Source organism: Trichechus manatus, unplaced genomic scaffold (assembly GCF_000243295.1).
Source record: "Trichechus manatus latirostris isolate Lorelei unplaced genomic scaffold, TriManLat1.0 scaffold00129, whole genome shotgun sequence".
NCBI lineage: Eukaryota > Metazoa > Chordata > Mammalia > Sirenia > Trichechidae > Trichechus > Trichechus manatus.
The window spans coordinates 87793-103657 of NW_004444065.1; the positions used below are offsets into that span (position 1 = coordinate 87793).

Here is a 15865-nt window from a genome sequence, read left to right on the forward strand (position 1 = left end):
AGAAAGCTCCTTAGAAGTGAGGATGGTGAGACTTCATCTCATATACTTGGACATGTTATCAGGAGGGATCAATCCCTGGAGGACATCATGCTTGGTAAAGTAGACGGTCAGTGAAAAAGAGGAAGACAGTCAATGAGATACATTGACACAGTAGCTGCAACAATGGGCTCAGACATAACAATGGTCATGAGGATGGCACAGGACCGGGCAGTGTTTTGTTCTGTTGTACGTAGGGTCGCTATGAGTCAGAACCAACTCGACGGCACCTAAAACAGTATTTGTCTAATGGAGCCTTGGTGGTACAGTGGTTTAGGAGCTCGGCTGCTGACCAAAAGGTCGGCATTTCAAATCCACCAGCTACTCCTTGGGGCAGTTCTTTTCTGTCCTGTAGGGTTGCTATGAGTTGAAATCAGCCCGATGCCAATGGGTTTGTTTTGATATTTGTCTAATATTAACACAAACCCCAACCCTCTAGTCACATGGTTGGTCTTTCTGGCATGACCAGCTTCCACTCTTGTGTCACCTCTTTATACTATCAGGTGTGAACCAAAGAGTCCACCGTGAATCTCAAAAGGTGGTCCTGTTACTTTGCAAATTCCAAGGGTTTAGAGGTTACCTCTCAAGAGCCGGGACAAAGGCCAGAACTCTGTTGTTGTTAGTTGCCATTGAGTCTATTCTGACTCATAGTGACCTCGTGTGCAGAATAGAACTGTTCTATAGCGTTTTCAAGGTTGTGACCTTTCAGAAGCGGATCACTGGGCTTGTCTTCCAAGGCGCCTCTGAGTGGGTTCGAACCATCAACCTTTTGGCTAGTAGTTGATCACTTAACTGTTTGTGCCACCCAGCCACCATTGCCCTCTCTTTAGGTGAGATCAAATTCCCTACTGCAGAAGTGGAATTTAAATATGTCCGTTGTACTAAAATACTGGAAAACAGGAACGGAAAATGGTAATGAAAATCCAGCCATAAAATCCATCCTTCAAAGACAACTGCTCTTATTTTGGTTAGTTGTACAGTTGGTTTGCATGCACCATAGGTTTCTATAAAAGACATTTTGTCATTTCATAAATAAGTTTTACAAATTTTTCCCATGACCTTAAATATTTTACACTATCATGTTAATAAGGAGCCCTGGTGGTGAAATGGTTAAGTGCACAGCTGTTAACCAAAAGGTTGGTGGTTTAACTCACACAGCTGCTCTGTGGAAGACGGTCCTGGCAATCTGCTTTCTTAAAAGATTACAGCCTAGAAAGCCATTCTACTCTGTCACATGGGGCCGCAAGGAGTTGGAATTGACTTGTCTGTACCTTAATATAATAACAACAGCATACTAAGTATGTATATGCATATATAATTCTTTGTTGTTGGTTTTTAACTTGTTGCAGGTTTTCTCAGTTAGGAAACCTGCCAATGTCCTTTCAATGGTGTATATTTTACTTGACTTTTTGATTCTTTGGGTTCAATTCTAGAACCCAGCCACCTGCATTCTGCTATTTATTAAGATGTTTGACCCAAGGCAAGTTAGAGTCTCTGACACAGTTTTGTTCAATCTCAAGTGAGAACAAATCATTTCTGTTATAATCACAAGGTTAAATCCTAACCTTTCTTTAAAGCCTCTTATTGACTCTGTCATCTGTAATTGGAAGAATTGTTGCTCTGGTTCATCTGAGAAATTATACATCATAGATTTATCACTTGGTTAAAGAAAACCACTTGTTGAATTGCTTTATCATTTGTGTATTTCTTTTATCATCCAAACAAAAAATCCACAGTGGATCCTCGATACCCCTTAAGCAATAACTCCCCATTCTCTCCTCTCCTGAGTCCCTGGTAGCAACTAATAAACTTCGGTTTCTATGCTTCAATCATAGATTAAAATTATCAAAATTAAATTAAATTATCAAAATTATCGTGTATGGACCTATCCATAACTTATGTCAATCAAAACTGGTTCATATACTTCTTGTCTCCCCTCATATTATATGAAAATAAGAATGACTCCACCACCACCACCGCACTGTAGACCATTGGAGAAATATGTTTTTCATGTTAGCACTATCGATATACAAGGATTTGTCCATCGATTTCCCCCAGAAGGAGTGGGTATGCTTGTATTTTGCTCAAAGGACTTTGTAAAGGGCCATAATTTTGGAGAACTACAGGAACCTGGTCTACCTGGGTGAAGTAGGAGAAGTCAGGCCACCCCTTAGGTGTCTTTGCATTTTCCATTGTAAGTCTCTTGAGAACTCCTGTCGTTCTTGACTGAGTTTCCATTTCCTTCTTTATGGGAATGATTGAGGCTTCATTGATTCAGAACTGAAGAGCTTCATAATGTGGCATCTGGACTTTTACCTTCCCCTTTCTTTATAAGATCTTGACCTGAATTGATGATGGCTCCAGAACTTGAATGTGCATAAAACCCGTGGCCAGCATTTCAAACATCCGGTGTCCTGGTTACTCCCCTGTGTTTTTGATTTAGTAGTTCATGGAAGAGTCCTTAGGTATCTGCACCTTTAAAATGATCCCTAAGCATTTATAAGAGGACAATGGCTCCTTTGTAAAAAAAAAAATTATTGTAGTAAAAAATATATAACTAAAATTTTGCTATTTTAACTATTTTTAAGTATACAATTCAGTGACATTAAATACATTAACAATATTGTACAGCCATCTCCACCATCTAATTTCACAACTTTTGCATCATTCCAAACAAACTCACTACCTCTTAAGCAATAACTTCCAATTCCCTCCTCCCTTGGTCCCTGGTAGCCACTAATAAACTTTGGTCTCTATGCTTTTGCCTTTTTTACTTGTTCCATATGAGTTACATCATATAATATTTGTCCTTTTGTGTCTCACTGATTTCACTTAGCATAGTGTTTTCAAGATTCATCTGTGTTTTTCTTTTATGAATGAATAATATTTCGTGGTATGTGTTTTTTTAATCCATTCGTCTGTTAATGGACACTTGAGTTGTTTCCATCTTTTGGCTATTGTGAATATTGTTGCACTGAATATTGGTATACACGTATCTTTTTGAATCCCTGCTTTCAAGTCTTTTGGTTGGGTTCAAACTGCCAACCTAATAGTGAAATATGGTAATTCAATGTTTAACTTTTTGAGGAACTGCCAAACTGTTTTCCACAGTGGTTGTACTATTTTACATTCTCACCCACAGTGTGTGAGATATCCAGTTTCTCTACATACTTACTTTCATGGGTTGACTTGTGTTCCCCAGAAATATCTGTCAACTTGGCTAGGTGGTGATTCCCAGTATTGTATGACTGTCTACCATTTTATCATCTGATGTAATTTCCCTGTGTGTTGTAAATCCTATCACTATGATGTAGTAAGATGGATTAGCAGCAGTTATATTGATGTTATCTACAAGATTAGATAGTGTCTTAAGCCAGTCTCTTTTGAGATACAAAAGAGAGAAGTGAGCAGATAGACATGGGGACCTCGTACTACCAAGAGAGCAGCGCCAGGAGCAGAGCGCATCCTTTGGACCTGAGGTTCCTTCGCTGAGATGTTCCGGGACCAAGGGAAGACTGATGCATTACAAGGACCTTCCTCTAGAGCTGACAGAGAACGCCTTCCCCTGGAGCCGGTGCCCTAAATTCAGACTTCTAGCCTACTGGACTGTGAGAGAATAAATTTCTCTTTGTTAAAGCCATCTGCTTGTGGTATTTCTGTTACAGCAGCACTAGATGACCAAGACACTCACTAACAATTATTTTCCATTTTTCTGATAACAGTTATCAGAATAGTTGGTGAGAAGTGATATCCCACGTGGTCTTGATTTGATGGGCCCTGGTGGCGCAGTGGTTAAGCATTTAGCTGCTAACCAAACGATAGCAGTTTGAATCCACCAGCCACTCCTTGGGAACCCTATAGGGCAGTTCTTCTTTGTCCTGTAGGGTCACTATGAGTTGGAATCGACTTGACAGCAAGAGGTTTGGTTTGGTTTAGTGACTAGATAACACTGAACATCTTTTCATGTGTTTATCGGGCATTTGACTTTGTTGGAGAAATGACTTTAAGTCCCTTGACCATTTTTTAAATTTGTAAGTAGATCACCAGGCCTTTCTTCCTACTTTATCTTAGTCTGGAAGCTCTGCTGAAACCTGTTCAGCATCACAGCAACATGCAAGTTCCCACTGACAGACGTGTGGTGGCTTAGCATGAGGTGCATTGGCCTAGAATTGAAGCTGGGTTTCCCACATGGGAGGTGAAAATTTTACCACTGAGCAATCAATGACCCTGTTTTCCATTATAATAAAGGTGGCTATTTGACATAGAAATTGCCAGTAACATAGACAAAGTCACTGGGTCTCATCCTTTTCCATGTGTCATGGATTGAGTTATGTCCCCCCAAAATATGTCAGCTTGGCTAGGCCATGATTCCCGGTATTGTGTGGTTGTCCTCCATTTTTCTATGTAAAAGGTATGATTTTCCTATGTGTTGTAAATCCTAATCCCTGTCTGTGGTTAATGAGGCAAGATTAAAAACCAAAGCAGCCGTTGCCGTCAAGTCGATTCTGACTCGTAGTGACCCTATAGGACAGAGAAGAACTTCCCCATACGATTTCCAAGGAGCGCCTGGTGGATTTGAACTCCTGACCTTTTGGGTAGCAGCCATAGCTCTTGACTATTAGGCCACCAGGGTTTCCAAGGCAAGATTAGGTTATGTTAAAGAAGATTAAGGTGGGATGCAATACCCTTACTCAGGTCACAGCTCTGATCTGGTGTAAGGTGAGTTTCCCTGGGGTGTGGCCTGCATTAACCTTTTATCTTACCAGAGATAAAAGGAGAGAGAAGCAAGTAAAGAGATAAGGACCTACTACCACCAAGAAAGAAGTGCCGAGAGCACAGCACGTCCTTTGGACCCAGGATTCCTGCGCTGAGGAGCTCCTGGACCAGGGGAAGATTGATGACAAGGACCTTCCCCCAGAGCCAGCAGAGAAAGCCTTCCCCTGGAGCTGATGTCCTGCATTCAGATTCCTAGCCTCCTAAACTGTGAGAGAATAAATTTCCGCTTATTACAGCCGTCCACTTGTGGTATTTCTGTTAGAGCAGTACTAGATAACTAAGACACCATATAAACAATGCAGAGCCTAGGAAGGAAAAAAATAGGCTTTTCCCTTCGTCCTTCAGTCTTACTCTTTTTCATACAGCAGCCAACTTGCCACCATGAGAATGCTGGTTGTGTGGTAATGGAGGTAGAGTAGGTAGAAAGAAGGAGCCTGGGTCACTGATTACCTGGCAGAGCACCTGTCACATCTGAACAGTAACCTCTGGACTTCTCGTTATATGAGAAGATAAAATGATAAAAATTCTTACTTGTTTCAGTTTTCCAGGTATTTTGTCACTCACAAACAAAAATATTCCTAACTGACCAATGAGATTGTTATTTTGTGTTGAGAGATTCTGGACATTGATTGTAATTTTGTGCCTTAGAAAAATGTCATGAAGATCTTCCTCCACTGCTGATGTGCAGAGAAAGACAGGTACAACAATTAATCTTTATAACTTAATTTTGAATTGGTCTTCTACCCTTTGTCTTTCTATTTCCTCAACTCCTGTGGCTTTTACCTACAGTACTTGGCTGAAACAGTATCCTGGTGTTTAAGCTCAAGACTCACACCAAAGGTCTATATTACTGTTACTCTGAACAATTTGTGATACTATTGACCACTGTTCACTTTGTTTATATAAGACTATATCTTAGAAATATGTGTAGTTATCACTGTTAACGTAAATAACATTATTTCTTGAGTCTAACGCCCAAATAGATGTAATGTGCTTCCTTTTGTATATTATGTTGTTGTTAGCTGCTTTTGAGTTGGCTCTGACTTGTGGTTATCCCATGCACTATGGAATGAAACGGACAATTGTGATTCATAGGATTTTCAGAAGTAGAACACCAGGCCTTTCTTCATAGTCTGTCTTAGTCTGAAAGCTCCGCTGAAACCTGCTCAGCATCATAGCATCATGCAAGCCTCCGCTGACAGACACATGGTGGCCATGTATGAGGTGCACTGTCTTGGAATCAAAGGTCCCCCACATGAAAGGTGAGAATTCTACCACTAAACCACCAATGCTGCCTAAATTTTTGAGGAATCTCCAAAATGTTTTCCATAGAGGCAGTACCATTTTAAATTATTATCATTAATAATAGCCGTCATAGTGGGTGTAAAGTGGATCTCATTTTTTTGTTTTGATTTACATTTCCGTGATCGCTAATGGGAGGCCTGGTGGTGAAGAGGTTAAGAACTGGGCTGCTAACCAAAAGGTCAGCAGTTCGAATCCACCAGGCACTCCTTAGAAACTCAATGGGGCAGTTCTACTCTGTTCAGTAGGGTTGCTATGAATTGGAATTGACTCGACGGCAATGGGTTTCTGGTTTGTTTTTTTTTTAATCATTAATGAATCTGAACATCTCATGTGCTTATCGACCATATGTAAATCTTTACAGAAATGTCTATTCAGGTCCTTTGCCCATTTTTTATTGGGTTGTTTATCTGTTGTTGAGTTGTAGGAATTTATATATTCTGGATATTAAACCCTTACCTAATACATGATTCTTGAATATTTTCTCTGATATGTAGGTTGTATCTGCACTTTTTTTTTAATAGCTATGCTTTTTTGATAAAGTCTTTGAGGCACAAAAGTTTTTAATTTTGATGAAGTCCAGTTTATCTATTGTCTTTTGTTGCTCATGATTTTGATGTCACATCTAGAAGAATCTGTTGTCAAAAACTAGATCGTGAAGCACTGCCCATATGTTTTTACCCTAAAAGTTTTATAGTTTTAGTTTATATATGGTAATTAATCCATTCTGATTTAATTTTCATATGTGGTGTGATGTATGGGTCCGACTTCATTCTTTTGCATTTGGAGACCGAGTATTCCCAGCCCCATTTGTTGAAGAGACCTTTATTTTTTTCCCCCCACATTGAATGGGTTTTTCACCTTTATGGATAATCAGTTGTCCATAAATGTGTAGGTTTACTCTGAACTGTCAGTTCTATTCCATTCGTCTATGTCTGTCCTTACACCAGAACCAGACTGTTTGGATTGTCGTAGCTTTATGGTACATTTTCTAATAGGGATGTGTGAGTTGCCCTACTTTGTTCCTGTTTTTAAGATTTCTTTGGATATTTATGTCTTCTTGAAATGCCATATGAATTTCAGGATTTGCCTTTCAGTTTCTCCAAAAATGGCTGTTAGAATTTTGATAGGAATTGCAATAGATCGCTTTGGGTACTGTTTACACCTTAACAGTATTAAGTCTTCCAATCCATGAACACAGGATGTCTTCCCATTTATTTAAACTAAAAAAACCAGTTGCCTTTGAGTTAATTCTGACTCATGGTGAGCCCATGTGTTTCAGAGTAGAGCTGCACTCTGTAGGACTTTCAATAGCTGGGACCTTTTGGAAGTAGATCTCCAGGCCTTTCTTCTGAGACAACTTCCATTTATTTAGGTCTTTTTAATTTCTTACCGTAATGTTTTATGGTTTTCCATGTATAAGTCTTTCACCTCCCTGGTAAAATTAATTCCTAGGTGTTTTTTTTCTTTTAGATACTATTGTAAATGGAAGGATTTTCTTAATTTCCTTTCTTAAGTTCGTTGCTGGTTTATAGAACCACATCTGATTTTTGTGTGTTGACCTGTATCCTACAACTTTGCTGAATTCATTTATTAGCTCTAATACTTGTGGATTCTTTAGCATCTCCTATATATAGGATCTTATCAACTATGAATAGTTTTGCTTTTTCCTTTCCTATTTGGATACCTTTTATTTCTTTTTCTTGGCTAGAACTGCCAGTACAATATGGAGTAGCAGTGGTGAAAGTGGATATACTGGTCTGTCCTGTTCTTAGGGGGTATAATTTCAGTCTTTCTCCATTGAGTATGACTTTAGCTGTGGGTGTTTCATAAATACCTTTTAGCATGTTGAGGAATTCCCTTCTTCGTCTAGTTTTTTGAGTGTTTTTATCATGAAAGGGTCTTGGATTTTTTTTTTTTAATTGTACTTCAAGTGAAGGTTTACAGAACAAATAGTTTCTCATTAAACAGTAGTACACATATTGTTTTATGACATTGGTTAACAAACCCACGACATGTCAACCCTCTCCCTTCTCGACCTTTTTTTTTTTTTGGTGAAAATATAGCCAAAGATACACCATTTCAAAAATTTCTACATGCACAATTCAGTGACATCGACTACGCTCTTCCTGTTGTACTGCTATTCTCACTTTAGATGAAGGTTTACAGAACGCAATAGTTTCTCATTAAACAGTACACATGTTGCCCTATGACAGTGGTTAACAACCCCACTACACGTCATCACTGTCCTTACTCAACCTTGGGTTCCCTATCACCAGCTTTCCTGTCTTGTTCTGCCTTCTAGTCCTTGTCCCTGGACTGCTGTGCCTCATTAGTCCCGTTTTGTTTTATGGGGCTGTCCAATCCCCGGCTGAGCAGTGAACCTCAGAAGTGACTTCACCGCTGAGCTAAAAAGGTGTCTGGGGGCCATACTCTTGGGGTTTCTCCAGTATCTGGTAGGCCAGTAACTCTGGTCTTTTGTGTGTGTGTGTTAGAATTTTGTTCTACATCCTTCTCCAGCTCTGTCCAGAACCCTCAGTTGTGATCTCGGTCAGAGCAATCGGTGGTAGCCGGGCACCATCTAGCTGTACTGGACTCAGTCTGGTGGAGGCCTTGGTAGCTGTGGTCCATTAGTCCTTTGGACTAATCTTTTCCTTGTATCCGGTTCTCTTCATTCTCCCTTGCTCCCGAAGGAGTGAGACCAGTGGAGTATCTTAGATGGCCGCTCACAGGCTTTTAAGACCCCAGACACTACTCACCAAGGTAGAATGCAGAACATTGTCTTTATAAACTGTATTATGCCAATTAAGCTAGATGTTCCCTGAGAAGGGGTCTTGGATTTTGTCAAATGCTTTTTCTGTGTTGAGATTATAATGTGATTTTTTTTCCCTTTCATTAATGTGGTGTATTACATTGTTTAATTTTCTTATGTTGAACCATTTCTGGGATAAATCCCATTTCATCATGGTATATAATCCTTTTAATATACTATTGGAGTCAGTTTACTAGTATTTTGTTGAGGGTATTTGCATCTAGATTCATAAGATATATTGACTTCTAGTCTTGTGGTATCTTTGTCTGGCTTTGGTATCAGGATATTGCTGGCCTTGTAGAAAAAGTGTTCCCTCACAATAATTGCTGTGTTTGAGCCCATTGACTTAAACTTTAAAACAACAACAACAATAAAAACGTATTTTTCTACTGCCTGGCTTCTCTGTCCTCCAGCTCTTTCTTTAGACAGTCTTTTAGTTTGGCTAGAAGTCCCCCATGGAGTCTAACTTTGATTCCATCAGTTTTAGGGCTCCTGAGCAGCCTAAAATCCACTGACCCTCCTCTCCCTCAGACTGGGTCATGGAGGCTGGGAGACTGTCTCTCTCAGACTAGAATTCTGCCCTATCTGCCGTCCCTCTGTCAAACAGAGGGTCTCTCATCACCACACTGAGCCACTGCCCTCAGACTAGGGCAAGATGTTAGAAGAAAATCTGCCACATGGGATGCTGGGTGGACCTTACAGAATTTCCTCCACCTCCCCTCCAAGAAAGGGGTAGAAATTCATGAGGAGTTGGGATCCTTTGGTGCTGTTGAAGTCACCTTGTTTGTTCCAAGTTTACAAACAACAGAAAATCATTCTTTCTTTTTAACAACTGTGCATAAGTTCCAGCAAATGTCACTTAAGGGGTATGCCATTTGATACCCACATGGATCATTTCTGTAAATACCATTGGCACACTCTTTTTTGTACGTGCCTTGGATAATGAGAAGTGGCTTCCGTGCTCCTACCAGCTTTTGTTGCTCTTGAATTTTCCTTAAGACGGCACTTTTCTGAAAGGAGTTAAAACTCAGTCAAGCTTCAGAGAAAGAGCACCAGCCAAGACAGGCCTGGAGGTCCACCTCCCTCTGCACCCTGCCTGCCTCAGAGCCCTGGCCTTGGAGGGTGGGAGAGCAGTGAACTTCACAAGGTGAACATGCACGATAGCGATGCGTGGGAAGGGGTCTAAAACAGGTTGTGCACTTCTCTAGTAGCCTGGCCTTTGCAGATTAGTTTGCGATGGGCCCTCACTTGCACCCAATCCTGTCACTGCCACCTCAGGCCTCCCAGCTTATCTGCAGCTCCCTGAGGGTGGAAAAAAGGGCAGCTCCGAGGATCTCCAGCCAGCTCTCCCTGCCTGATGACCCCCTCCTGTCCTCCAGCACAGCGTTTCCCCATCACACTCCTTTTGTCCGCCTCCCTCTCTCCAGGGTTCTGGCAGAACATGATCCATAGTCTCCAGTGTGAATGTAAGAACTGGGCACTGGTCTGTTCCCCTCCCACCTCTGACCAAGGTGGAGGAGCCCCTGATTCGGCCCCTCTTTCCTGGATCCTTCCCGGGCACCTCGCATTCTCTGCCCTCGCCTTGGTGTTTGATATCCCTCTATACCTATCTCCAGCCATCCCTGTGCTGTGCGTGGGGTGGGGGGTAGGGGCACAGTTCTCAAGTCTTTCTAGGAAGGCCGAGATACTGGACACCCTCAGACTCAAGAGCAGGGGAGGATGAGAAGGAGACAGCCCTCAGGACCTGTGTCCCAGTTACGGGATGGCTCTGTCCTGGCCCAGACCCCTCCAGGGATTATCACTGTCTCCCGGTGTCTGGGTGTCTACCTCTGTGATGGACGAGTTTCCCTGTTACCCTGCACTTTACTTCAGAGACAGCTGTGGACGCGTGCACATAGGCTTCCACTCCCACCCCTAGGTCTTTCTCTGCACGCAGCCAGCGTCCTGTAGCCATGGGAGTATTGGGGGACTGAGGTGGCAACTAACTGGTGATGAGCTTAGCACGGGTCAGAGGCTGGGAGAGGCAAACAGGGCCTGGCTAGACCACCAAAGCCAGCTAAGGAATGGAGTGCGTGGACCTGGCTGGTAGGCACGCTGGGACAGCAGGACATCCAGGATAGAATGTTCCTTCCTTCAGGCTATACAGCAACAAGTGCTTGGAGGTGGGTACCCCAGGGGTCTTGTGAAAATGCAAATTTTTATCTTGGGTGGGGCTTGAGATTTTCTGTATTTTACAAGCTCCCAGTTTATGCTGAAAATAACTATTGTAGTAATAGGATATGAATAAAACTAGAGAATGCTATTAGAGAAATTAATAAAGTGAAGGATAATGTTTAAAGGGAGCCATGGTATACAGATTATGAGAGAGAGAGAGAGGAAACATTTACACTGATACCAAGAAATACAAGAGTAGGAGTCAGCTGGGTGGGATATTAGGGAGGAAAGAAACAGGAGCAGTCATGGGAGAGTGCTCCTTAAAGAAAATTATTTTCTGATTATTGGTTGATCGATTATTATGAGGTTGACAGAGAATGTGTTCAGGAATTCTCTCAGATTTCTGGAAAGTTTGGGGACTGGTGATGTCATGGCCAGAGAGTGAACGAAAAAAAAACTCAAGGTGAAGAAAGAAATGTTGCAAAATCAACAGGAAGAATACTGATCACATATTACCATGTTATAAGTGAAAAGGAAGTTTTTTTAAAAAGAAGCACATCAGAAGAGTTTCAGCTGCACATAATTAAAAATGTGATGCATGATGAGTTCATTGACTTGAACTATATTCAAATATATTGTCCCTGAAACTTCACCCATGTTGATATCAAATAAAAGTGAGGTGAACCCTTAACCTCATAGGTGAACCCTCAACCTAAGGCTTAGACCCCTGACTCCCTGGAGGAAGCCAGGGTCATGTTTTCCAACCTGGACAGGCCTGAATGCCTCTCATGCTCTGGGATGAGGAAACCCCTCCTTCTGTGATGCTGTTGCCAGAGGAAGAGGCTTGTGGAGCTGCATGAAGAATGCAAGTGTGTGCTTTGGAAGGCCGGAGTAGGATCTGCCTGAAATGCACATACCCTCAGAGTGGAGCATGGCCTTGAGCCTGCCTAGGGAAAGAGCTGAAGGCTAAGAACCTGTCACTCCTTCCTTAACATTGTCTCCTTCTTCCATGTCAGGTCCCAGGTGTGGTGCAGGGAGAGATAGCCCAGCCTAGGCAGCTGGGGACTGAGGACGACCGTCTTGCACATCCATGCAATCACAGGTAAGGATTTTAACTGCCGTGACTGGCTGTGTGGCCCAAAGAGCATTCATCTGCCTCCAAACTGCCTAGTGGCTCTGCTTCCACTGCCATGCCTCTTCCTGAAGTGGATTCTTGGGCTTAGAGAGCACATTCACTTCGATTTCCAGAAGCTGGAGACAGGAAATGGTGAATACTACAGAGAACTGGGGTATTGTTAACTGTAAGGGGTGAGGCTGGATATGAGGACCATGTGCTCTGGGCCCTGAGGTTCCTAAATGAGATAAAAAGGTAGCAGAGGAAGCCAAGGGACTGAACTCTAAGAGGCATCCTAATGCCCTGCTCCACTGTCACTGGGCCCTTCCTCTACACATATGTGGATTTCCAAGGCTTGGATGCCTGGAATCACCCTCCTTATGTGACTCTCAGGGCTGGCATGATTGGGCATTGACATCCCCGTCCCAGGCCTTGGTACTCCATGTTGAATGACAGAACTTCCTGACCGGAGTCTGAAGATGGAGCAGCTCTGGCTGAGGAGAATGAGTCCCAGGTCCTCCATAGCCATCCTTTTCCCATCCCTGCAACATTTTTTTTGTTTTCCCCTAGGCAGAGGAGCCTTTTCTGTGCAGTTCTAAAACTACAGCTCTACTTCTAACACTGTGTAATATAGAAAACGGGAGAGAGTTACTAGCGGAAGGCCCTGACTGTTAATGGAGTCCTGGGTGGGGCTTGCTCCTCTTATGAATTCACTAACGAAATGAGGCAGTGGACAGTGAGTCCAGCTGAATCATGTGTGGGGTCTCCAGATCCATCCTTTTTAGAGGGTTGTTTTTTCTTTGAGGCTTTTAGGTGTGTGAGGAGCATATTTCCCCAGTCCTTGTCCTCCCACTCATCTCTGCCTAGAGCTGATATTAAGTCCTTATAATTTTCACCTGCTCCCCACAGTTTTGAATGGGAATCTAAAATAAAAGTTCTTTTTTTGCTAGACTAACTCAGCATAGGTGGTGGTATATTTAACTTCCTGGGTTTACAGTTCCCATTGGAGGAAAATTTCTAGATAAGTTTGTGTTTCTACTGAGGATTTTTCAATTTAATGGATATAAAGTTCTCAAACACAGAGGAATGCTTATTTTAACTGACGAAAGAATAAAAATTTGAAAGTAAAACACTTTTCTCCTGCTTTGTTGAACACAAAAGGTAGCTTGGAATCTACACTTGCTTTTTATTTAACAAATTTTCCTTGAGTTTTTGTAACAATACGTAGAGAGCTTAAATCTAAATTCTTATAAAACTCCATAATACTGCATATGATTGATCTTTGTGAGTTGTTTTGACCATTTCGGTACAAATGGACACTTGAATTGTGTCCAGTATTTTGCTCTTACAAAACTTGCTCTAGTGAATATAAATGTAAATTTTAAGATCCAGGTTTCAAAAGTTTAGACATATAAGCCCTTCTGAGCTAAGACAAGTTAAATCAAAATGAAGGGGTTTTCACATGACTTTATAAAATTATTATATGAAAATTACATTTCATGTTTTAAGTCATTGCTTTAAGCTTTTAGTATCAACTATATCATAAACAAGAAGTGCATAATCTGTTCAAGTATAGTTTAAATAACAGGAATCTAAATTCCTGATAATAAAAACCTTGTCAGGTTTTATGGTCTTCCATTGTGTCCACCCTGATTTCATCTACTTCCTGCATGGAGATTACTGCTGTCTGCATTTGCGAAGGTTCTTGTTATTATAGTTTTTATTGCTATAATTATAGCTTTGATACCCAAGTCTTTTTTTTTTTAAAATAACATTTTGTTGCTTTTTCAGTGAATATCTACACAGCACTTTACATTCCCATTCAACAATTTCTACTCAAATTGTTCAGTGGCATTGGTTACATTCTTCACAGTTCATGAACATTTTCAATATCTTTGTTTTAAAATAATTCTTGATTGTTTGGTCTCATATACATGATACTTTTTAAATTTTTTTTCTTGTACTTTAGGTGAAGGTTTACAGAACAAATAGTTTCTCATTAAACAGTCAGTACACATATTGGTTTATGACATTGGTTAACAACCCCACGACATGTCAACACGCTCCCTTCTCGGCCTTGGTGGACTTTTTTTTTTTTTTTTGGTGAAAATATACATAGCCAAAGACACCATTTCAAAAATTTCTACAAGTACAATTCAGTGACGTCGATTACGTTCTTCCAGTTGTGCTGCTATTCTCACTTTAGATGAAGGTTTACAGAACAAAATAGTTTCTCATTGAACAGTTAGTACAGATATTGCCCTATGACAATGGTTAACAACCCCACTACACGTCAACACTGTCCTTACTCAACCTTGGGTTCCCTATCACCAGCTTTCCTGTCCCCTCTTGCCTTCTAGTCCTTGTCCCTGGACTGCTGTGCCTCATTAGTCCCATTTTGTTTTATGGGGCTGTCCAATCCCCGGCTGAACAGTGAACCTCGGGAATGACTTCACTACTGAGCTAAAAGGGTGTCCGGGGGCCATACTCTCGGGGTTCCTCCAGCTCTGTCCAGAAACCTCTGTTGTGATCCTGGTCAGAGCAGTCAGTGGTGGTAGCCAGGCACCACCTAGCTGTACTGGACTCAGTCTGGTGGAAGCCATGGTAGCTTTGGTCCATTAGTCTTTTATACTAATATTTTCCTTGTATCCTCTTCCCTTCATCCTCTCTTGCTCCTGAAGGGGTGAGACCAGTAGAGTATCTTATATGGCTGCTCACAGGCTTTTAAGACCCCAGACACTACTCACCCAGGTTGAATGTAGAACATTGTCTTTATAAACTGTGTTATGCCAATTGAGCTAGATGTTCCCTAAGACCATGTTCCCTACAGCCCTCCACCCAGCATTTCAGTCCCTCGGGGAGTTTGGATGTGTCTATGCAGCTTCCATGACCTTTCCTTGTACAAGTTGTGCTGGCTTCCCCAGTATTGTGTACTGTCTTACCCTTTACCAAAGTTACCACTTATCTATCGTCTATTTAGTATTTCCCCCCCACCGCTATCATCCCTCGTAATCAACAAAGATTGTTATTTTTTGTGTATAAACTTTTTCATGAGTTTCATGAGGTCTCATACAATATTTGTCCTTTTGTGATTGACTTATTTCACTCAGCATAATGTCTTCCAGTTTCATCCATGTTATGAGATGCTTCACAGATTCATCACTGTTCTTTATCGTTGCATAATACTCCATTGCGTGTATGTACCATAGTTTGTTTATGCATTCATCTGTTGATGGGCATCTAGGTTGTTTCCATCTTTTTGCTATCGTGAACAATGCTGCCATGAACATGGGTGTGCATATGTCTATTTGTGTGAAGACTCTTATTTCTCTAGGATATATTCTTAGGAGTAGGATTGCTGGATCATATGGTATTTCTATTTCTGGCTTTCTAAGGAAGGGCCATATCATTTTCCAGAACGGTTGTGTCATTATGCATTCCCACCAGCAGTGCACAAGAGTTCTGATCTCCCCACTGCCTCTCCAGCATTTGTTATGTCCAGTGTTTTTGATTCATACCGGTAATGCTGGGGTGAGATGGTATCTCATTGTGGTTTTAATCTGCATTTCTGTAATGGTTAGTGAACACGAGCATTTCCTCATGTATCTGTTGGCCACTCGAATGTCTTCTTTGGTGAAGTGTCTGTTCATTTCCTTTGCCCATTTTTTAAT

At 41.4% G+C, this 15865-nt stretch overlaps 1 protein-coding gene across 4 annotated transcripts in view; it reads left to right on the forward strand.

The window, feature by feature from the left end:
* The window catches only part of LOC101351175 (zinc finger protein 345-like), a 47700-nt gene that overhangs the window by 17812 nt on the left and 14023 nt on the right, over nucleotides 1-15865 (forward strand). The window contains exons 1-3 of one of the 4 annotated variants that reach the window (XM_023739124.1): nucleotides 5203-5510; nucleotides 5908-6074; nucleotides 12097-12182. In XM_023739124.1, the coding sequence (XP_023594892.1) occupies nucleotides 12171-12182 (12 nt within the window). In that variant the 5' untranslated portion in view covers nucleotides 5203-5510; nucleotides 5908-6074; nucleotides 12097-12170. The other 3 variants (XM_012557992.2, XM_023739123.1, XM_023739125.1) reach the window with 3 other exon arrangements.